At 41.1% G+C, this 25,688-nt stretch overlaps 1 protein-coding gene across 1 annotated transcript in view; it reads left to right on the top strand.

Moving 5' to 3' along the window:
• LOC111861859 (lachesin-like) overlaps positions 1-25,688 on the top strand; it is a 631,469-nt gene that overhangs the window by 465,254 nt on the left and 140,527 nt on the right. The window contains exon 3 of the mRNA XM_023846784.2: positions 9,623-9,823. Coding sequence (XP_023702552.1) covers positions 9,623-9,823 — 201 coding nt within the window. The remainder of the gene's footprint in view (positions 1-9,622; positions 9,824-25,688) is intronic.

The raw sequence follows: 25,688 nt of genomic DNA, 5'->3' as shown, positions 1-25,688 counted from the left end.
AGCACCCTTGTTGCCTGGCGCTGTGTTGCTAGTAACGCTAGCGGTAGTAACCCCTGTTACCACCGTCGTCTCTCGCAATCCTGTTTACCCACGCTGCCTAGCAACCCGCGGTACCCTTGGTGACGTCATCGCTGTTGACTCGCTTTGCATAGCGACCAGGATGCTAGGACTCGGCTAACTTCGGCTCACTTCGGCTTCGCTCGGCGCATCACGGCTGGCGGGGGTGGGGGAGGGGCGTCATCCATAGCACAACATGTCACAATATATGTATATATGAGACCTCTTCTGTGGTCTAGTGGTCAGAGTTTCTGGTTACAGATCCAGAGGTCCGTGTTCGATTCCTGGCGCTACGAGATTCTCTAAGAAGTATTGAGTCTGGAATGGGGCCCACTCAGCATCTTGAGGATAACTGAGGAGCTGTTTCAAGGAAATTGCGGCTCCTTTCTAGAAATCGAGATTAACGTCCGTGGGTATCCGTTGTGCTGACCACGTGACACCCTCTATCCGGAAAATTTGCCACTAACTTCGCCGACAAGCGGCAGTCGCTCGTTCGGTATAGTTCGATTGCAGACTACCGGCCGCGGAGTTTAGTTTTTAGTTTAGTTTTGTATATATATACATGCGAGAAACATCGCGTTTGATGAGTGGAGCTTTTCTCTTAAGTGGAAAACAGTTCANCCTCATGTAGCCTCGATCGGACAATACAGAAAACGGCCACGTAATGAGCACCCTTGTTGCCTGGCGCTGTGTTGCTAGTAACGCTAGCGGTAGTAACCCCTGTTACCACCGTCGTCTCTCGCAATCCTGTTTACCCACGCTGCCTAGCAACCCGCGGTACCCTTGGTGACGTCATCGCTGTTGACTCGCTTTGCATAGCGACCAGGATGCTAGGACTCGGCTAACTTCGGCTCACTTCGGCTTCGCTCGGCGCATCACGGCTGGCGGGGGTGGGGGAGGGGCGTCATCCATAGCACAACATGTCACAATATATGTATATATGAGACCTCTTCTGTGGTCTAGTGGTCAGAGTTTCTGGTTACAGATCCAGAGGTCCGTGTTCGATTCCTGGCGCTACGAGATTCTCTAAGAAGTATTGAGTCTGGAATGGGGCCCACTCAGCATCTTGAGGATAACTGAGGAGCTGTTTCAAGGAAATTGCGGCTCCTTTCTAGAAATCGAGATTAACGTCCGTGGGTATCCGTTGTGCTGACCACGTGACACCCTCTATCCGGAAAATTTGCCACTAACTTCGCCGACAAGCGGCAGTCGCTCGTTCGGTATAGTTCGATTGCAGACTACCGGCCGCGGAGTTTAGTTTTTAGTTTAGTTTTGTATATATATACATGCGAGAAACATCGCGTTTGATGAGTGGAGCTTTTCTCTTAAGTGGAAAACAGTTCACTTTATAACTGCTGACGGTTCAATCGTTTTGAATTAAACAAACACTTCCGTCCCTCTCTGGGAAACTAATATCAAATTCATATTGGTTGTTAGATGAAGCATGACATGTTTAGTAATAGCTTCATAATTAATGTCAATGACGACACAAAAATGGGACAACTCAATTTGAGACCAGTTATTTTCCACAAATGCCTCTCATAAGCGAATAAGCGTGAAATTATTCTGTCCAAAAGCATTAATCATTAATTGCAATGATTCGCAGGTTGCAGAAGTGCTCTAAATCGTACGCCTATGTGCATTTAACACAAGTGTGGTGTATGAGGTTCTTATGGCGGTGGATATGAAGAATATTATATCTGGGATGTGACACCATGCAGTTTGGTAGTAGTTCCTTGAATTTTCCGATGAATATGCTGCCTCCAAAAAGTCTGTTAAACGTCTAGCAGGCTACACGTAACCACATCCCAGCATTAATATTGTTCATAATCGAGTAACGGACAGATGGAGACAACACAGTCCCTTCTCCTTGAGGAGCATCAACATTTGCACCACGGAACTTATGTTGTTACGACTGAAGGGTCTTGACCACGGATGAGCCTGAGATAGTCAGATTCTATATTTCTTATGGTCTGCTTATGCAGGGCAGAAGGTACCCACTGATCGCTACCTTTAGACAGAAGAATGCAAAACCAAATGTTTTCACCCTGTTCCTCTAAGGTTCATTTTAACATTTTCTTTTCATCTACGACTATCCAATTCCTCTCTCTTTTTGGGTGCTTCCCGACCAAACGTAGCATGCACGTATGTCTGAATTCTCCACACGCTGTCCATTGGCCAGCCGTCTCATTCTCCTTGTGCTGATCACCTCTACCTCATTAAGTAAAGAACCCAGGTTGTTACAAACTTCGTGTTCCCACTCCTCGCCGTCTTTGTGAAACTTCGTCCATATATTAATATTCACACGTCTTTGACGCTTCGACCTGCTCTGTGGTCTAGTGGTCAGAGTTCCTGGCTTCAGATCCACAGGTCCCGGGTTCGAATCCCGGCGCTGCCAGATTTTCTGAGAAGTAGTGGGTCTGGAACGGGGTCCACTCAGACTCGTGAAGATAATTGAGGAGATATTTCAAGGAAATAGCCGCTTTGGGTCTAGACAACCCAGATTAACGGCCGTGGGGATCCGTTGCGCTCATCAGGTGACACCCTCTATCCGCCAGAGTTGGCACTATCTTTGCCTACAAGCGGGGGTCGCTCGGTCGGTATAGTTCGCTTGCTGACTACAGGCCACAGCGCTTGTTTTTGTCTCTTGTTCTTATACAACACTACATTTTTCGGCCTAACTGACCATCGTCAGGTGTATCCGAGTAAGATGTCGGATTGAAGGTACTTGCTGCTCTGTTATCACTCCGTTCTGCTTTTCAGTCTGATGTATAAATGTTTATTTAAAATATGTCAGGTTATATTACACTATGATGCCGTTGTTATGCACGTGTCTGATGTATCCGTAATATGCACTGGGTTATTTTAGTGTTTTATTCATAAGATACATATTTTACATACTATATATTCTGTCTGTGAATTTATGATGCTACTTTCTTGTCGATGTGTTAGTTTACGTTTTGTGCTGTGTATGGCTGTTCTGAGTGCTTTTGTAAACGCAGAACCTTCCTGCTGGTATAAAAATGAACAAAGATATGAAAATATGCTCATTGTACATTGAAAACCTGTACACTAACATACCAAAGACAGAAACTATAGACATAATAACCAACATACTAAATATCAACGGAAATAGATGAAAGGAAATAATGCACATCATAAGCACTAATATAATTTTATGAACAGATGGTTTCAATCCTCATAATATAGATTTCTCAACCCTCCTAATAAAAAGGGTAAAGCTATCCCTGTGACAGGCCGTGGATTCCTATAGGATTGTGAGACGTCGAGGCTGCCACATTTTCTAGACATTGGCTCACAGATGGCCGTGGGGTTGTGTGCCTTACGTGCCGGCCAATCGCCCTCTATCTCCACGAATAATCCTGATACTCATTTCTGTTAGAGACTGCGTCGACCCGTGGGGCATAATGTTGCTGGATGGGACTCGAACCCTCGATTCTCCTGCTACTTCATGTCAATTAGTTCTAAATATGATCTTCAGCACTTCAATGTGAACCACTGTTGATCTGTTTCCTTCCATTTTCTTTCCTTGGCACTACAGCCCCAGTGGGCCTAGGCCTACCTGCATGAACTTCTCCGTTCATTTCGGTTTTTCTAGATCTTAGACATTCAGTAGGACTCCTTGGGCGGGTGATCATCGCGTCGCAAGGTCTCTACGTTTCCTTCCATTAGAGTGACAAATAGAGAAGGGTGGGGCGGTGTTTAATGTCCGTATAAATAAAGAAGAACAGGATTAATGCTATTGTATATTCTTGTAATCGTATAAAAAATTGCCGACGGATCGGTCTATACTTTTGCCTTCTCGACCTTCAGAATTTGAGTGATACAATGGTGATGTCGAAACGTCCATATAAGCGTACGAAAAGCCTTTTTTTTCTTCCTCTTGCTCCCAATTTGGAGTATTGGACTGTTTCAGTTTCTTGATTATTTTGCAGATGCTAGGACTCCATGGACGGGTGATCAGCTCATCGCAAGGCCTCTACCTAACACAGGACAACACAAACACAGAATAAACGAATACACACACCAAACATCCATGCCTTGTGTGGAATTCGAACCCACGATCTCGGCTTCTGAGCAAGCGAAGTCAGTACATGCCTTAGACCGCTCGGCTACCGTGACCGGCAAAATACTGTTAGGAAGTATGACTTCTATGCAGATGAAGCCCCCTGAATTGTATTATATAGCAGATATTCTAAATGAAGGCAGCTGACGTGAAGCACAATTAAAATCAGCGCATCTTGAAATTAGATTCTGGATGGTACATATTGGTTTACAAATAAATGTGTAAATATATATTAGGAAATACTTAAAAAAAGTTAACGCATATGTGCGCAATGAATAAATAAAATAATAATTGAATAATTTAATAGATAAATAAACGGAAAATGTAATACATAAGTCAAGAAATAAATAAACAGAGAGGTAACGAAGGTAGAGCAAGCATTATGGTTGTACTCTGAGTTGAAATAATCGTCACAACTGTGTACCATTAATCTTGTAAAATAAAAGGGCAAGTGAGTTCATGGCACCAGTTAAAAGTGTGATTTAATTTCTCTTGCTGCCGCCAGGGAATATCCATCCAACATTCACTGAAAAAAGAAAAAGTTATGATACCTCCAGGAGATGTGAACTCTTTGAAATCTGCTACCATAGAATTTACAATAAACACAAAACAGAGGAAATGGAGCCAAACATTGCAGTCCAAGCGCCATTATTTGATTTTTGAGTAAACGATGATTTTATTGGGGTTTTATGAACAAATGAGTTACGAATTCCATAGTTGCAAATATTTGTTATTTATACCTTTACTTGTTGTTTGACCAGTGCTCTCTCAGCGCACACAAAATTCCTACCTTCATATTTGGATGTTTCGTGTACGTATTTGTGTTTTTTTTTGTATATGTAAATGTTGAAGTTTCGTGCAATATTGACTAGCTCCGCCAATGGGACGCCAAAATTATGAACCGTCAGAGAGACGAGGTTAATGAAACTTCTTGGGCAAATTAGTTCTCCGCTCGGAATTGCTGGGTTTTTGTGCGCTTTCCATCATCCAGTATTCTACAAAAGAAAAACACGACGTTTCGGAAACTGAATCCGTTTCCATCCTCAGATGAAGGGCGAAAGAACCTACTCAGTTCGGCCTCTTAGAAAGAACTAATCTCGCTTACTATACTGGATTGAGGTTAGCTCTTTCTAAAGGGCCCAACTGAATAGGCGTCTTCACCCTTTCACCTGAGGACTGAAACAAATTCAGTTTCCGAAATGTTGCGTTTTTATTTCGCAAAATACCGGACCAAGGAAAAGAGTCCAAAAACCCAGTAATTTTATTTGTTATACACCATAGTCGGAACCCTTTAGAATCCACGTCCTCTCCGCTCTTTATTAGTTTGCATTTGCCAATTTTTGTTCAGAAAAAATAACATCATTGCAAGCAAAACAGAACAGTAGTTTCGAATTTATGTTTTTCGATTCATTGAATCAACATGAAATTTCTTTGAATCTGTTCATGGGTGCCCAGTCCGTATGAAATCAGCTACGAAAACAGACATTTTATTGCCTTAATTACATAAGAGAAATATTCACAATTCAGACACTTCATCTAATTTTGTTATGGTGATTAAATTACAGATAATTAAATGGGTGGAATTCATGGCATTATTGCGAGGAACGAGAATACATACAACATACTGATGATAAAACTTTGGAGAGACAATATATATGTTACCTAGGCATTATTGGGTTTAACATTTTTCCAAAAATTTGATGCGAAAGAATTGACAGGATTCAACTGGCTCAGGGTTGTTGTTGTGGGAAAGGTAACGAATATTCGGCTTCCATGGACTCGGGAAATTTTCGAAACTACCCGCTCGTCACAGAAGGCCTTACTCCGTAGTGTTAATAAACAATTATTATTTAGGAATTAGAAATTTTATTGCCTCTATCGGGCTCTGAACTTTTTCATTACTTTCATGGTCTTCATCTTACATTTCATCATGTAAGTTTCTAAATACATTCAGTTCTTGATTGTACTCATCCAGTAAAATGCAGACCTACTAATGAAGCTCAGTCCTTATTTATTTATATGCTAACATAAAAGGCACAGAGACCAGTCAAAAAGTGATCAAGAATAAATAAAAGAAATAAAACACAAAAACAAAATAATAACAATAACAATAATGCCAACAACAACTTGCACTGTCGAAAGGTTAATTTCGCCCGCCGCTACACAATGAACACCGGAATACGTGTTTGCTTCGAACAATTCGTTTGTAACGGTCCTTTGTTGGACCTTGGCCGCTTTTAAGTTTCTTAATCCTATATAGAGCCAGTAGGATTCCTTGGACGGGGGATCAGCCCGTCACAAGGTCGCTACCTACACACAGAACAACACAAACACAGAATAAATGCACACAGGCATCCATGCCTTGAGCGGGTTTCGAACCCACGATTCCAGCGTTCGAGCAAGCAAAGACAGTTCATGCCTTAGACCGCGCGGCCACTGTGACCGGCTCGATCATTTCCTGTCTCTTGAAATTTCTTTGTATCGCAGTTTCTATATGAACACTCAGATATTCCTGTCCTTTGACTAGTTTAAATGTGAAGTGACTCTTTCATTATTTAACTACTTCGTTTCATTTCAAAATGTCATACAAAAGCAGCTAGGATTGGAACACTTTTATGCTCGTGAATAGGCGACAGAAAAAGAGAGAAAACATTAAGACATACCGGAGTGGTGGGGATGAAATGCAGCTTTTGCCATGGCAATCCTGGATTTAATTTCACTAGTACACCTTCCATCATCTGTTAACAAGCTACCCAAATATTTAAAACATTTCACATTCTCCAATTGTTTTGGGGCTATCTTTATTGTGATTGGGGTTGGTTGTCTCGAAATTTTCATTACTTTTGTTTTTTCCACATTCATTTCCAAGCCATAGCACCTTCCAATTTCGATTAGTCTATCAAGCAGCACGTAATATATAAACTAGTTTTGCTTAGCGTGTCGGTAGAGGTCCGTCTAGAGGCAACGCTCCGGATTGTATTCATGTGGTGGTCGCCTCGAATCTCAGCGAGACAACTGCTATCCCGACTGAGGTATGTAGTGGTTTTATTCAGCCCCTTCATAAAATTGCTTGATGAGGCCTCCATGACGCACTACTCCTTCCTTCCATATCCTTTCCAGTTCAATATGATTCTGATGTCATCCTGCCTCCGGACTTTATGTAGTCTTACAGTGAAAGCGTCGCAGGCTGGAAATCTGGGTCGAGTTGCTTCATATTATGCAGATTCCGGGTTTGAATCTCGGCCCGGAGTCAGTCTATCCTGACTGAAATCCTTTATGGGTTTTGTCATTTCTTTCAGCCACAGTGCATTCGATATAGCTACTGACTACGGGCTTGATGACCGAGGGATCGAAGTTCGAGTCCCTGTAGGGTCAAGAATTCTCTGTTCTCCACGTCGTCCAGACCGTCTCTGGGGTTCACCCAATTTTCTATCCACTATTCACCTCCATTTGGTGCTGAGGTCAAGAAAATGTGGATCTATACATCCACTCTCCCATACGCCGTCATGGCATAGTGCTTAATTAGTTAAGCACAGACAGAACTTTATCTTTTACATTTCTCCAGGCAGCTATCGGGGACTTACCTCAAAACAGGCTGCGACCACTTTCAGCCACATCCTTTCGAAATAGGTATTCACTAATGTTCTTCTCATTCGACGCTGTGTAGCTGAGAATTAGAGAGTTTCGCTAAATGAAGCAAATATGTATAAAAATAAATTAAATAATTTGTGCTACGTAAGTTTATTTTGTTCCTTAGATTAGGTCTGCGAATGCATACCCTGCTTCGTGCATGTAGAGTTTATAAAATCGTAATCCTTGTAAGGAGGCAGCTACTTGTGAGATCCATGTGTCTGTATAACTTCCAAGATTGCTTGTTGCAATAGAAAGCACAAAACATGGTGTAATAGAATCTAGGCACGTAGAGAAATAATTTTATATGTCGTACACGTTACTTGGGGAAGATTAAGGGATGTTTCTACTTCTCACGAGAAAAGGAAACGACACAAGCGGAACTCTGTTCTGGTAGGAAGGAGTACGCAGATTCGGCCCCATGGTTTCAGACCTAATGAGAGCATTTTATTGACATTTTTCAGCCGTTTGGTGATGCATGAAGATTAGTTTCAAATTTAATTATAATCTACAAAGAGAATAAAATAAAAAAAATTGTACTAAACGTTTGAAAATGCAAGAATAAAATCGAGAAAAAGAAATTACATAGTAAAATTATTTTAAATTTACAAATTTAGAGACGCATCCAGCAAATAGTCACAGCTGCCATAATTACAAGAACAAATAATAAAAACTGAACACATCAATAGATATTCAAATGAATTGTTTAACATAACATTATAAGACTACATTCTAATTATATGCACATCCTTAACCGTGTCACTTTACATTACAAATAGTCAGTATACACCGAAATATTTTTTTTCAGCAAGGGGTGGTTAGCTCCATGATATATTTCTTTCATTAAATGGTCATCGTCTGGTGGAAACTACAAATGAAATTAAATAAACACTACTGAAAGTGTGAAGAAATTTATGATTCAGTAAAGGCTATTTACACGTATCTGCATAAATTTGTGTCTCAAATCTTTCTAATGTATAAGACTGGTAATACGAGTAATAAGAGGACATACTTGTCAGTATCTGGATGTGTAAGGTAAAGAAAAACGTAAAGCTACTCCTGTAACAGACCGTTGAGGCTCATAAAGTTAAGAGCCGTCGAGGATCCAACATTTTCTAGAAAATCGGCTCAAGATGGCGGTGAGGTTAACCTTACGCCCCGGCCACCTTTTACCTCCAGGACGATTCCTAGTACTCATTTCTGTTAAAGAGGCTGAGTCGACCCCAGAGCCATAGTGCGTCTGGAAGAATCAGGTCAATTGAAAAATCCAATGACTTCATCGTGAATCGAACCCACAATCTTCCGTCTTTTAGCACAATGCCTGAGCCAACTACGCTACTGGGTGCTCCGATCTAGAGGTATATAAAGTCGAATATTAAAATGAAAAAGCGTCACAATATGTATATAACTGCAAGGTCCAGATGAATTCCAGATAGCCATTTCTGTAAAAATAATACCACGTGCAAAAACCATAAAAGCACATTACTTTTCACAATGAAAGTTGTAAAAGTTAAAATATTTATAATTTTTACGCAGTTTCCGTTGTGACACAGATAAAGACCCTATTTATCACCACCGTGATGACGAAAGCTGGGTACTGCAGAGGAAGACGAGACTTGAATTCACTAGCTGCTCGGGTCTCAAGAACTGCGTTTGCAGTCTTGTCCATGGGAACCGCATCACTTCTAGGGCGCTGTGAGACACACTGAGGGTAAAGCTGCAGAAGAAAAGGCAGCTCTCAAGTTGATGTTCCAGGTGTCCGGGTCTCATCATTTCTGTACAAGGTCTAATCCCTGGGAACACTAAATTGCGCCCCCCAGTGGATATTGACGTTTGTTGTCTTTGCAGGGACATACGTGCTTCTGTGGCGGAGGGGAAGCTCCGTGCTGACGGCATCCAATCTCATGGTGACCCGGGACCTTCGCTTCCGTCTGGTGGACGGATACAATCTGCAGATAAACAACGTGATGCCTCAGGACGCGGGTGACTACGTGTGTCAGATCAGCGACGGCGACAACCGTGACCAGATTCACACTGTCGAAATACTCGGTGAGTGCAATGTACTGAAGGCATGCTGCATAAAAAACCAGATATTAATATAGGATGTCCGGATGAAAGGTATCCAAAATAAAAAACGAATATCTCGGAAACTAATTATCACACGTATCCAGTTTATGTCGTCGGAAAGGAAAACTGAATTTTTTCATTCCCTGCTTACGCGCAAGCGCCGCCACATTTCTGCCACCATTTTAGGAATCACCTGGACAGAAAGATGGCTAGCAGATGGACAGGCAGAGATGAACCAATTGCTTGGCCTTCTATGTCGCCAGATTTGACCCAAGTGGATTTTTTCTTGTGTGTTTATGTGAAGAACATTGTCTACCAGGTTAAGATCAACGAGCTTCAACACCTGAAACACGCAAAGGGATACCGTGGCTAAGGTAACACCAAACATGCTTCAAGCAACGTAGAACGAGGTCGAATATCGTCTGGATATTTGTCGTGCCACCAAGGGGGCCCACATTTAAATTTATTGAAAGAGTTTTATATGGTACGCGGAAAAAAGAAATGATAGTTTCCCTTTGTAATTAATAACCTACTAATGTGTATAATCATTTTTTTCTCGGATATAATGATTTTATTTTGGATACCTTTCATCCGGACACTCTCTATATTAGCTTGCTTAACAATGTGTGTATTTCTTTATCTTATTTACATTTGTATCTTTATTATCTTGCATTGAAAGCGTTTTCAGGAAGAGAGAATTCTCCCAGTGGCTGAAGAGAGGACTTTTTCAGCTAACCGTTTCATTTGAAGATGTCAGGAGAATAGAAATGACTTTGATGGCGCTTATAAAGAAAAGTGAAATTCTCCCTGATCTTAATTAATTAAGCATCACACCATGGATACCTATGGGAAAGTGGAGATATGCTCGTGGCTGTACAATGCTTGCCCTCGGCACTAGATGGAGGTTGGTTGTGAGCTTCACGTTATCTCTCTTTATTTTTATCTCTGGGATAACATCCCCTGTGCCAATTCGATATGAATGTGTGTGTGTGGGCCCTAGAACCTTTATGGACCCTATGGAAAAAAAGTAAAATCTTGCTCCTGCAGGGAATCGAACACCGGCTGACCAGCCCGTAGCCTGTCGGTAGACTGACTGAGCTAAAAGAATGACGCGCAGTCATGGGACATTCTATCCGAAGAATAGTTTGAAAAATAAGTTATTAAGTCACAATTTACTTTGTGTTTACATCTTTTCATTCTCTCATTCTAATTACTAAGTAGCTTCTATATTTACTGTGTTAAATTTTCCTATATGTTTCTCTAAATCCAGCTGTTGAATCTAAGAATTATACTACTAAAATTAATTTCTGAACTATTATCTTAGATTCAATTCTGAAGAAATTAATTGAGAAATGCGTCATCCGTGAAGCAAATAATAAATACAGAAGTAATCGAAAACCCCTTGAAGAAGTATTTAAGCTTTATAAACTTACAGCATTCCCGTCAGTAAAATTTTCACTGAAAAATAGCGCGACTTGGTGCCATTAATATGGCTCCCAGTCTCGTCTGTTTACCACAATGAACCTGTTTGCGAAAAGATTTCCTTCAGAAACGGACTTACATCTCTGAGTAGGTAAACTAGCCATTATTACTTTCAAGATTAATTATATTGTAGCGAGTAGACCCGTTACTAGGTAGCGACCGCGAAACAGAGAGGTTCCCACGGCGACGAATTCACGCACAACAATAAAGGAACTGCTGGAAACGGCGTTTTCTAGGCTGTCCGTGCCGAAATGTTATAACCGAGACAAGTTTAGAAGTTAGTTGAAAGTCGGTCTGTGAAGCGAAGGCTACGAGGTTGTTGTAAGATGGCTTCCAGCCTGGGAGTAAGTCAATTGGAGCAACAGTGAAGTTGTGGGATATTCGCCGGGCAGTAGTAACGTCGTGAGCACAGAAGCTGAAGAATCTCCATTGTTAATATCAGTTACCAGGAAACGACTGGTGAGAGCAGACTGAGAAGGCTTAGTGTGTGCTGTAGTGATTTGTAAAATGTGGAGATTAAAAATAGTATTATAGTTACTTGTAGTTAGGATCCGTAAGTCGTCAATAAATCTAATCTCCAATCCAAACCCCATCTATAGTCACGCATGCACGTGACAATATTTATTCATTTACTTATCCCCTAAAATGTTGATAGTTCTGTGTAGTATTCTAAAACGAACCCTTCTTCTCTTATTAAATTTTGTTCTCCACAAGATAGTCCTTCTTGAGAATATAAACATTTATTAAATGAATGACAGCAAGCATTTATCATTCTCATGCTACCATATCAAATGTAAGCCAGAGGCGAAAGCATTATTCTTGCATGTTGCGATACTTGTGCCTGTGGACTTCAGAATGAAGGGCTGAAGTCAAGCATTCGTAGGGTAAACGCGTGACATTTAAAATGAATTCTTTCAATTCCTTATTCGTCTCTTGAAGAGAAGAGACATTTTAAAGAATAGCGATAGCGACATTAAGAAAATGTCGTACATTCGAAAGCGTCTTGGCAACAAAACGCCATACAAACCCACAACTTAGATACTGGGTATGAAAGCTGACGTGTTTTCTCACGTGACCTATTCGAAATTTCATATCTATTCCGGGGAAAAAGAGATGAATTACTTCTCTACTTTCTTGCGCACAGTATGCACAAACTAACACGTTCCTTTAGTGTCTATTGTCGATTTTATTAATAGCTGATTGCCATGTTTATTTAATCCCTAAAGGTTCGGCCAGACAGAGCGCTACGTACGCTATGTTCGCTATACGAACAGAAAAATATCTCCCTTTATTGTCAATGTGACTTGTCACACAGACTTCCGTGCGCTACGTACGCTATGTTCCCTATGTTAGCTGCGTCGCAGAGTGTACACATCGTACGTAGCGAACATAGCTTAGCGCTCTGTGTGGCCGAAACTTAAGTGTGACGTTACAATTTTTTTGTTGATTGGTTGTATAACGACGCCGAATATTCAGAATGTGGTGGTGATGATGACAAATTGACGAAGGAGGGAACTGAGAGGGAAGAATTTGAATAGTTTAAAGGGATATATCTTATTGCAGTGTCTTTAATCAGCCTTAAAACTCTTTATTACACAAACATATTAATGTGTGTGTGAAGAGTCATGAGTTATGAATATTCTGAAATGAATGACTAAGTAACTAAGCAGAGTTCTATCTTCTGGACTATAACGCCTTGCAGTCCGTTGAGAGTCAGCTGACGTTTCGGATGATCATATTGCATTCTTTTTCAGGGTCGAAGAATAAACCAAACAACCTGATATGAAGAAAGTAGAAATTCGTTCTACTCCGAAACGTCGGCTAACTTTGTGGGCGCATCATAACATGACATTACGTATTCTGTTAGTGTTACTCTCTAGTCTATAGCACACTTATTATTATTATTAATAATATTCAATTTTACTTCTTTATTTAATTGTAGTTTTAAATCGTATTTGCATTGTATTCATTCTGTGTAGTGTGTCCTTTATTGCTTATGTAGTTTTGTGTGCTGTGTTTTGTTTGAGTGGGGTGTGTTATTTTGCGTAATGTGTGTTATGTGTGTGTTGTGTCTTATTGTAGTATCACCCCCAACCGTTAAAAACCAATTTGCAATTTAAATAAAATAATAAAAACTTTAAAGGAACTTCAAGGCGTTATATCCGAAAAGGTAAAAGTGTTCACAGCCACCGCTGTGTGGACCACAAATCCTGCATGTAACTACGCTGTTTCAGCTGATTGTATTACGTAGTTACGTAGCGTCGAATAAAATTGAAGTTAACAGTGAATGATGAGTATGTATTGATTCGAAAGGAGACCCGATTAAGAGGACAGGGGAATATCAGTAAAGACAGGAAGAAACCCCTTCTATCCGATTTTTCTCACCTTGTCTGGTGGTTATGCACGTACGTACTGTATCTTAATGAAGATTGTAGGAGTCTGAATTATGACGCCATATAATTTTATATGTGGCTACTAACGTTTCGCGGACATGTTGGTTAAGGATACAATTCTTTCATTTCTACCCTAAAAATGCAGATTCTTCCGAAACATTAGCATCCACCTACAAACGTAACGGTATCATAAAACAGAACATCGCAGTCTTCGCGTTTGCCTCCGCAAAAACCTCAGAGCACATATACTGTATTCTAGATATGAGTGTTTTGCTGAAGATACGAATCTTCTTCTTCTGCGGATGTTAAAAGAGTCCATGATGCTTGGCTTCTCTTGCGGTTGCTCTCCCTAGATTCCGTTCCCTTGACATGTCCAGTTTCTAACGCCAATTTTCTTCAGATCTTATTCAACTGAATCCAGTCACCTGATATCAGGTGCCTACCACTCGTCTAGTACCTTCAGGAATATGTAGTCAACTTTCTACAACGGTTCTGCTTCTGTAATCTAAAAATATGTTCTAGCCGTCTTAACCGCCTTGCTTTGATCATTTTCACTATATTTGGTTCATTATATAGTTTATAAAGTTAAGGGTTGCACCTTCGGTTTCGGTAAAATGCTGGGAAATTCTTAAGTGGCTGAGCAAATATTGGCTTAACAAGGACTCTGCTCCATGGAGTGACTTAGTTACTTGGTTGATGTAATCCTCTTGTCTTTAAAAAGGTATTTCTAACCATATGTCGAGAAAAAGACCAGTACTTTTCACTGTGGTGGTATTGTTAAATTTAATATTTGCTTTCAGATGAAAGTTGTTTGTCTAGTCTGGTGCTGAGCGATTTGAGCGAGAAGTCCGATTTCAAAGTGGTTGGCCTGGTAACCACGCAGTTCCTTCTGTTGACCACGTGACTGTGTGATCTGACTCACACACGAAGCGTAACCAAAGCTACCGGGCCGGGAAGCGAGGAAAACAAAAGAGGTTCGGCGTAATTATTATTCCACATGAAGCGACTCCATTTAAACAAAAGACATGCCAGTGGCAGTGTAAATCTCGGCTTGTGTGTCTTATCAGAGTGGGACTGTGGTCGGCCGGCAAAGCCTCCTGCACTCTCTTCTATGTATTAAGTTTCTGTTGTCTTTCTTTCTCCCTCATGTTTCTTCCTCCCGTCGCTTTCCTTTCCCTTTCTTTCTTTTGAGTTTGTTTTCTCGTTTCTGCTTTCTTTTCTTAATTTCTCACTCTTTCCCTTTCTTTATCTTTTGTGCGTTTTACATATTAGTAATAAAATGCATCTCCCTTATTGTATACTGGAATTTCAGCTTCGATGTGCAAACACATGAATACACAAGCATTAAAAATCTCATGTTGTTGACTGGTTACCCATGGTTTCGGCCTCGTGATAGAGATTCAGTATTTATCCGCCAGGCGGCGTTCATTTCCGAAATGTCAGTACGTTTAATAGTACAGTATTTGAAATGTAAATACTCAATGTGTTGTTCTTTGAAATAGCAACTCTCTGGTAGCAATTCTACTGAACCACATTTGTAACGTCCTGTTTACTGTGCATTCGTGATCAGGGTTTGAAACCTATCGGACTGATAATGGGCCTGTGGCTGATTTGTCTACCTGAACAATGGATGGAAGTGATGTCGCCTTCATTCTACAACTCTATAAAATGGTTCCACCCCTTCTCACTACAACACTCGCAGCTAAGAAGGGAACACATCACAAGACGCGGTTTACACAGAAAATAAGAAAAACGACCCCGTAGTGAACGAACCACATGCAAGTTTTAATTAAGACAAATAAGACGAATTATCTTAACAAGTTTTAGCGAGTGTAAATTTATCATAGTTGACAAATACGGATTTTTTAAATACTTTTTAAATGGTGTTGTGAAAACATATGAGGGCAAGCAATGCAATAGTTTGACGTAATTGGGACACCTGATGATGGCACAATGTTGCCGAAACATGTTGTGAAGTGACAGGTGAAATTGAGTGCACTACAAGACGGCCAGTGTATACATATCATGGATGAAAATCAGTGCAACAGGACGCTAAAATATAACATTATATTACAAGATGACTAATATACAGAAAATTCGGAGTGGAAGAATTGCAGAAATATCATAGAGAGGCCCGTTGCTTAGAAACGTCCAGGAATACACACGTCCCGAAGATAGAACACGCGCTAATATACAGAAACTTCGGAATGGAAGAATTGCAGAAATATCATAGAGAGGCCCGTTACTTAGAAACGTCCAGGTAAACACACGTCCCCAAGATAGAACACGCGCTGGAATCGGGGAGCTATCGGGAGCGTTGTAGCCGCCACGTGTCCAAAAGTTAGGAGCTCCTGTCTAGGATGTCCGCTGCGAGACTGTACTGGGGACGCCCAGCAGCAATTTAGCAGTCAGTGAGTAGGTAATGAATACAGGTTCTGAGGGCTTCCCCATTAGAAGGGGAGTGACCAATAGTAGGCAGACCCCTCCTCTCGTTGAAGAGGACACCCTATCTCAAAACACGCAAAAGTCTTGAAAATAGAAATATGGTCACAGGTCTCGACGAAACTGGAAACCACGAATTACTGTGCTGGCGAGTACCACCAACATTTTTTCCAACCGACCTACTGATAGGTAATGAGTGAGAGAGGGGGTGGTCCAAAGGATCCCAGGGCCGTCAGAGAGTAAAATATGGTAGTGGGTCCCGTGGGACTTGGAACCAAGAATCACTATGCTGGCAAGGCAGAGCAGACATTTAGCAGTCATTCAGTTAGGTAATGAGGCTCGTGGGACTCTGAACCAAGAATCACTCCACTGGCGAGGTCCAGCAACAGTTTAGAAGTCGGAAAGTCAGTTGGAGCAATTTAACCGACTGACAGGGCACCACAGGGCAGAGTTGCACTACTTCCAGAGTCATGAGACAGTAATGTGGTGTCATGGGTCCCGCGAGAATCGGAACAAAGCTTGACTGTGCTGGTGATGACCAACAGTAGTTCATCAGACCCGACAAACTAAGAGTCAGTTGCAAAGCTCTCAGAGTCGTGAGAGAGTAAAATATGATCGTGTGTCCCACGGGATATGGAAACAAAAATGAGTGTGGCGACCAGAGCCAGCAGCAGTTTAACGATCGACCAACACACCGATAAATGCCAGTTAGTGAGACAGTGAAATATTGTCGTGAGTCCCGTGGAACTCGGAAACAAGAGCGACTCCGCTGTCAAGGAGCAGCAGCAATTTACTGCCATGATGTGCTGTGATGTGCTGTGATGTGCTGTGATGTGCTGTGATGTGCAACGGGGGGACGTCTTTTTTTTTTTTGCTTTCTCTCCCTATAGGTTGCATCCTGTTATGTGTCACTGACAACATACAATAATACTCGTATGAAGGAACTATGCTACCGTCAAGGCAACGCCGTAGCTGAAGCTGTTAGTCACTGGCTTCCCACCGCGGCGGCCCGGTTTCGAACCCGGGTCTGATCAAGTGGTATTTGTGGTAGACAAAGTGCGGCGGGGCCGGTTTTCTCAGAGTTCTTCGGTTTCCCCTGCCAATCTTTATTCCACCAAATTCTCCATCATCATAATCACCCGTGGCAGGTACAATAGGCCAATAAGTGGCCGAGATGCCGAGTGGACCCAGCTGGACTCCCCCCCCCCACACACACTATGCGAAATTATTGCTACTGTCAACACAACAAATATTTCAGTTATTACATTTGATCTTTATTACTGCAACATGTTTCGGTCATACATGAAATATGTGTTGACAGAGTATCATTCCTACATAGTATGTATTGTTTCTTCATTTTCATACTACCTTTATCAGGAGGCCGAGCAGACAAAGCCTGGGTACTTTGTAACAGAATAACGCTTTCTCTCCTCCCCGCAATATCTCTCACGTTTCCTACTTACTCCCCGCTAAACCTTCTCTATCATCAGAGCATTTAGAGTGAGTACAGCGCTTTCAGCAAGGGGTATGTGACGACAGAGCCAGATCTATGACTCTGACTCTGTCAGTCTTGAGACGGCAGTTAGAAAAGTAGGAGGCTGAAGTGAGATAGCCGCCAGCCCGCAAGGACGTGAGCCTGGGCAGCAGAGGAACGTCCACTGTTGGAGGACGCTATCCAGCAATGCATTGAAGACCTTGAGTGGGAGCGATAATTTGTGTGTGATAGTGATTTGCAAATGGAAGTCACGAGTTGTTTAAGGGTCCGATAAATTCGATTACCAATTCATACCCTGTCTATAGTCACTTAGTCATGTGACTGTTTTTGAACGAAGTGCTGATAAGCATACAGACCAGAAAGTGACAAAGGGAGAAGAAAATTAGAAAACAAGACGTTCTGGGAAGAAATAATCGCCTGCTTTCCTTTGATACAACACGGACCGCAGAGAAAATGACGCTCCCAACAGTTCTCCTACTGTAGCATTCTATTTTAAAGTTTTTACCAGGCCGTTTCCTAGCAACAGTAGGGGAATACAAATACAGGCACACAGACTGATGGGAGGGATTTATGAAGTACGCCATTGAGATGGGCTTGGATACCATGACATACATACCAAAGGTCATAAAGATTGGTTCATGCATTCAAAAGTTGGCGGGGGAAGGGAATACATGGGCATGCAGTGATCTCATAAGCCTACTCAAATTTTTCCAAAATAAGGAAAATCGGCTAATGACGAACTCCTAACCCGTACTTTTCGTCAGGTAATGTTGGAATGTTTAGAATATTATGCATGTTGAACTGGGCAGGACATGTTGCAGGGATGGGTTAGATGAAATTTCTTGTATGATTTTTGTTGGGAAATCTCATGAAAAGAGCGATCTCAGTGGCCGCGCGGTCTAAGGCATGAACTGTCTTCGCGCGCTCAAACAATGGGAGCGTGGGTTCGAATCCAACTCGAGATATGGTTATCTGTGTCCGTTTATTCTGTGTTTGTGTTGTTTTATGTGTAGATAGCGGCCTTGCGATGGGCTGATCCTCCGTCTAAGGAGTCCTACTGGCTGCGTATAGGATCAAGAAAGTGAAAAAGCGGCCAAGGCCCAACAGGGGGTTGTAGAGCCCTAATTAGATAATAGAATATAATCCCCAGGAAAGAGACATTTAAAAGACCTAGGCTTTACAGAAGGATAATCCCAACATTTGTTATAGTAGCGTTGAACCTTCGGCTTCGCTTTGCCGCAGTATTAGCGTCACGTACTGGTAATTCAAACGAAACCTTCCTAGACTGCATTCTGTATCCGTATTTCAGTTACAACTATGTAAAATTCACGTTCTTCTTGGAGCCCTTACATCTCAGTCTAATTGTACTTGAATGTAATGACTTCGCCTACTTCTTGGCATTCTATGCTGAGCCTGTTAGTTTACGCCATGGCCTATGGCAATCAAGCTGTAAGGATAATGGTACTACATACCAATTATGTCCACTGCTTTAACCCGCAGCCTCTGCATAGACTCAATACGCGTGCAGTAGAAACAGAAACACGTAAGTGTAATTTTCATACGCTTAAAATAATATAAATTTAACCAGTTATGTGACATTTTGATTAATGAATCTCTACTTACAGCAAAAGTCTCTGGTATTTAGCATTGTTTCATAAAATCTAGCGATTAACATACAGGAAGTGAAATTTTACAAGCAGCCACGTGGAAATATACACTGCTATTTCGCAATAGCATGGGGTTTTAAAGGATGGGGTAAGAAGGGCGTGATAATGATGGCAAAGCTGCACACAGTAAGGGACGGAATTAAATAGGAGGATATAATGTGAAAAGGCGGGGCTAGTTACGTGCCAGGGGATGAGTATGAGGAATAAAAATGGATACTTTACCATATTTAATTTCCGTTTACGGCTCCACTACCCTCTTAAATGAGGCAGATGAAAAAAAAAATGTCATCCCCAAAGCGTTCGAACATAAAAATAAAGAGAGAAATGTTTGAAGGGTGTTAAAATAACAAACTATATATATTTTGGTTGCAATTCGTCTGCCTCTACATCTCTCTCTTACCACTATCCCCCTTTTAAATGTGCGATGTTAGTACAGTAGTAAAATACATGTTGGCAATATGTATTCATAGATAGGGGTGCTAGAATGGAGGGAGACAGAACCGTGCAAAACCGCGTATGATGTGTTGATTCCGTTCTTGTTATGATGGCGATGGCAGTTGTGGAAAAGTTTGAAAAAGTACTGTTTGTAAACTCGTATGCTTGAAAATTCAGCCTAGCTCAACAGAAGGAATGGTGTATGTAAAACGTTAAAAGTTGTGTAGAGTAAGACACGAGATCCATCCTGTGTTCCCAAATTTCCATAGTCCAGACCTACGAACGTTATCGAGTACCATCTTCCGTGACGTGATGCCATGTAGTCAGCTGAATGTTTACCAATATGTTGGTGGAATGCGACGCCTCCGTATTCAGAGCCAGAGAGTAAGTCAAGCAAGGAGAGAAGTGGCAAGCAGAATATTGTATTTTTACTTCCTGCTTGTTTGCTTACTTGCTTGGACGACTCTGAAGATGGCAGCAGTAAATGTATGCGAAACGTCCGTGAATTTCCACCGGACTACAACATAACATATTAGACGCTAGAACGGTCCATAATCACCGCCGTGAGAACCTCAGTGTGTAATTCGTTTCGGATGGCTAAACGGCTCTGTGGTTCATTGTGGTTCATGATATTAAGGTTATTGATTGTGTAGTTAATTGACGGCGAATGTGGCCATTATTGTGTAGTTTATGGTGGATAGTATGACGTTTCTTGACACTGCAGTCCATTGATAATAAATTCATAAATATTGTAAAGTGTATAGCTAGGTAACGGCGCGATAAACTTCTCGCTTAAGCGCGCTCAAGAGCTAGATAGATTGAGATTGGTGTGGAGTGATCGTAATTTGTGTAAAACAGCAAGAATGAAATAATTATTTGTAATTACGACCTGTAGGTTGTTAATAAGTCAAATTATCAATTGAAACCCGCATCTCAGTTACCTAAACACGTGACATTGTTATTTTGTGGTTCATAAATTGTATTAAGATTGTCGTTTGCTTTGTTTACTGTTGTTACACTTCTTATAATTGAGTTCGGATGGTATAATTTTTGTTTTTCCTATATTTTGTTGCTCATAATTCTGGGATAATGGTTATATTTTTTTTTAAGAAAGATGAGTGGTGGTGTTTGCTTTAGTGTGATTTAAATACTCCATTCTTGCGTCAACTTTTGAGACATAAATGAAAATATTGTGGTGCTTGTGCATAGTAAATAGGGTTCTACATTAGTCTGACAAAGCTATGACTCAAACTGACTTGATCAGACCTAAGGATTGTGACTCATCCGCGATTTATCTTTTCGATCCTGGGCATTAATTGGTTCTGCGAGCTGAAGTTTTCGTCTTGATATATGGAACTTACAAGAAGATCGTTAAGTGGCCATTTAAAACAGGTTGCTGTAAGTTTCGACCAGTAAGTGGCCCCAAAGTGCCGGATCATAATTCTCTCTAAATTTGTCTCAAAAGAAATTGCCGCTGGAACACTTTTCATGTATTATGACCATTTCCATAGCATAGTATACTATTTTTAAAAATTTAAAACGACGACCACATTATGGATAAATAATTGATATCTCTTACAGACACTGGCAAAGAAAACAATAATCACATTTTTTATTGCTACTGGGGTGGGACTAAGTCCCTTGTACTGCGGCCACTTCTGTCCTACTGTACCAGCCACAGATGATAGGTGAGGGTGATTGTGAGCAATTGGTTGAATGAAGATTGGCAGGGAAAATCGAAGTACTCGGAGAAAACCTGCCCCAGCGCCACTTTGTCCACCACAAATCCCACTTGACCAGACCCGGGATCGAACCCTGGCCGCCGCGATGGGAAGCCAGCGACTAACCGCTTGAGCTATGGAGCTATGACGCGGCCGTAATACACATGGTCTGATGGTATCGTAAATCCGAAAAGAAATCACTTGTAGCTGCTAACAGCCTGAATTATAATTCCAGTGTTGCTTCTGCGCAGTTCTACAGGCGTTAGTAATACTGCAGTGCCAACCATACGTAAAGTCTGACTCCACGGCGCAGAGCCTTTCGTAAGAAGTTGATAGCTCTTCAGACTGTAATCTTTCTCTCTTCATGAAACATCGAGGTTCATCATTCTGTTCTTATCTCTGGATCCTGTATCGAGCTGGTTGAACAAAGCTCATACAGCCGTAAACTGTTTATTTAAGATGAATTTCAATAAGTTTGTCATCCTCCATCTCGAAAGTGAAGTTTTCCGTTGAGGTTCACCAGCTAAACTTTCGTATACATTTCTCATATGCCCATGCGTGCCACTTGTTTTGTCAATTTAATTCCATGAAATTAATCGCCTTAGTTATATTAGGCGAAGGTCCTATTCTGAAACTCTGCATTGTATCTTTTTTTTCCACCTGTAGTCCAAACGTTAACATCTGACTATAGAGAACGTACTTACACATTTTTGGCTACATACTGCCAGTCTTAACACTGAACCATTTAGTCTTTAAATGAGTATATTCTATCCACTTAATCTGGATGTATACCTTGAATTGTTCATGCACATAATGATGCCAGGAGTTCAGAAGGAAAATGAAAGCTTGACATCTGATTTCTCCATGACTTCCATATGTTAAACCTTAGAAGTTTGAGCTATCCGAGCTGAAAAAGTCAATACGCATTTTATATGGACATACTTTAATATCATGACAGAAAATAAAAGGTAAAAAAATTAAAGGTATCCCCTTAGCAGGCCGTGAAGGCCCATAGGGTTGTGAGATGTTGAGGCTCCCACATTTTCTAGACAGTCGGCTCACAGATGGCGGCAAGGTTGTCAGCCCTACGCGCCGGCTTCCCTTTACCTCCAGGAATATTCCTGGTACTCAATTCTATTAGAGGCTCAGTCGACCCCAGGGCCATAGTGCGGCTGGAAGGATTAGGTCAGTTGAAAAATCCAGCTCATCTGGATTCGATCCCGCGACCTTCCGGCTTGTAGCATAGTGCCTCCACCAACTACGTTACCGGGTGTCCCAGAATGTAACGTAATAATGGAAGTTATCTGGTTGCTCGTAAAATGTCCGAATTAGATGTAGAGATAGGTCATGATAAAAAATATAACGTAATAATGGAGATTAACTAGTTGCTTCGTAGAGTGTCCGAATTCGGTGTCATAGAGCCGACGAGCTTCCTTCATATCAACAACGGTATAGGCGAGGAATATGTGAGTCATTTGGTGGTTTACTGTGCAACAGGAATTTTCTTGAATAAGTAAAGCTCTATATGGGGTTCTTAGAATGGAACCCTTTGACGGTACTGCTAGCGAATATGGACGTTCGTAGGTGAATCCGAACGTGTTTCATTTGAATATCACTCATACTTACGCACGTATGCATGGCAGACGTTATGACTACGTGTTTACGTTATCTACGAGTATGTGTGTATATTACATCGTTCTCACATCACAGTAATTTTAACGCAGTTAACGTAAGTGACGGCTTTATGTTTTAATCTGAGACATCTGAAAGGTAAATATGTAACTGAATTTACTGCTTTAAGGAAGAAATGGGAGAAAGAGAGATCGGTATGAAGGTGAAGAAGGAAAAGTAAAAAGTAACCGATGGTGAAGTTAAGAATACACGATTCCAGTTGAAATTCATCGGGCTTCTTCACTAGTGAATATGAATAGGTATACTTGAATTATACGAAAAGACCGTAATAATTCTGTGGCGTATTTGCCCAAAACAAGAACTGTGGAACCAGAGAAACAGCTGTTGCAAGCGAACGGCTCCGAAACAACCTTTATTTCTAGGCAACGGCCGCGAGGTTCTTGATACTGCAACAGTTTTACTACAAGAAAAGAGCTGTATTTTCTACGTGGTCCGTGCCGATATATTATAAGCGGTACGGGGTATAGAGTGCCCAGTTGTTACGCCAAGGGATATACAAACAGGGGTACCACAATTTTTTCCTGCCATCTATATTTACAGTATGTATATGTGGTACGCTCCACACACCTCGTGTCTATCTAGGTCTCTTTGCTGATGACACCTGTATATATGCGACAGACAGGAAAGACGGTTATGTTATCAGAAAGCTGCAGCGAAGTCCCAGTGCTATTGAGACGTTGTGCGAGCACTGGAACATAAAAATCAATGAAGATAATTCTCAGGCCACCTACTTTTCTCATAGACTTAGGCCCTCTGAGGCTCATCTGACATTGCATGGACGGAATATCTCATTTGTCAATCATGTAAAATATGTAGGTGTAATCTTCGATAAGAGGATTATATGGAAGCTGCACATAGAAATGACTGAAGCCAGGGCCTTCAGAATATATATTAGACTCTACTCCCTATTCAAAAGTGTGCGTTTAAGCTCCAGAATTATACTAACCCTCCATAAAGCACTTATTAGATCAGTAATGACATACTAGCCCCGCCTGGGAATTAGTGTCAGACATCTAACTCTTAAAATTGCAGCGCCCACAATACAAGGTTCTGCGTATCATTAGAATTTTTCCAAGGTGCACAACGATCCGTGATTTGCACACGACTTTCAACCTTCCGTATGCACAAAATTGTGCAGGCGACAAGCAGAAGTCATACAAAATCATGATGAAGAACATGTTCGCGGTATAGGACAAGGCGAAGCCAGACATAGAAAATATAAGAGGATTAAATTCTGCGGAGGCCAAGCTTACGACCGTTCAAGTGACTAAGTTACCGTTGTAGATTAAGATACGTAAGATGGGCATGATCTGCTTTGCAAAGCCTCTACTTACAGAAGACTTGTTTATAGTGAAAAGAAAAACTTTCATTAACATTCTGTATATGCGATACTTATGCTTGGCGATAGGCCAAACATACGAGAGACAATCCCATCTTCTCGTCAGGGACAATGTTAGATCAGGAATACGACCGCAAGGATGCAGTTGAAAAAAGAACTCTCTTCTTGAGTGTCAAGGGGTTTGACGTCAAAACGAAGTGTTTGGCGGGAAACCGCCAGTGTTCAGTAATAAGTTATAGTTACAGTGATATTTTGAGTGTGTAATTCAGTGAGACTGTTATAGTTACTGTGTTAAAATCCGTTGTCAGGAAAGGACTAGTAAAAGCAGATTGAAGAGACTTAGCACGTGCTGGGGTGATTGGTAGTGTGTGTAAATCAGGGATTATGTTATAGTTATTTGTAGTTACGCCCTGTAAGTGGTGAATAAATCCAATATGCAATCCAAAACCCCGGTGAGAATCACACTAAAACGTAATGCTATTAATAAAGGTAGCTGATTTATAATTTCTACTAGCCCGTCGGCAAATATATATATTTCGGTAATTAAAACGCAGTAATAATTAGAGCCAGTTAAGACCCAGGTCATTACCATGCAATCAGTTATTTTGGATTTGTTTTCGGAGAAATATAGATGATGTGATCTCAGGTTATATGAAACAACTTTGTTTTCAAACACATTTCTTTCGGTTCCTCCTGTTCTTCTCTTCATTCGCCATATTTTTCTCCCCTTTCCTCTTCCCATTTTCTCTTATTTTATTATATGCATACTTCTCCTTTACAAATAACATATTCTCTTCGAATTATCTTCCTCATAATTCTTCTGTCCTTCATCCTTCTTAATCACCATTAACACCTACTGTTTCTTCTGTAATCTGACCTACGGAAATGTGAGTTCAGGCTCTGAAAGGCTAAGTTCTCTTCAGAAGTTCTTGTTAAATATTTTATGAGTATTTTTTGGAGTTAATAACGTTAATATGCGTTTCTAAACGTATATTTTTTTTCCATATTTTTTGTTTAGTAAAAAGAATGTTGACCAGCAGTCCTGTATATTCACAACAAAGCGAAAGGCTTCTGGTATATACGTTGGAAGTAATTCAGCCGTGTATGATCCCGCCCGCGTCAGTTCAGGTTTCTGCAATGCATGGCCTTTTATGTGGGACTTTTATAATCCTTTAATTTTC

The sequence above is a fragment of the Cryptotermes secundus genome, unplaced genomic scaffold (assembly GCF_002891405.2).
Source record: "Cryptotermes secundus unplaced genomic scaffold, Csec_1.0 scaffold1148, whole genome shotgun sequence".
NCBI lineage: Eukaryota > Metazoa > Arthropoda > Insecta > Blattodea > Kalotermitidae > Cryptotermes > Cryptotermes secundus.
Note: the sequence above shows the minus strand (reverse complement) of the source record. Positions and strands in the feature narration are given on the sequence as shown.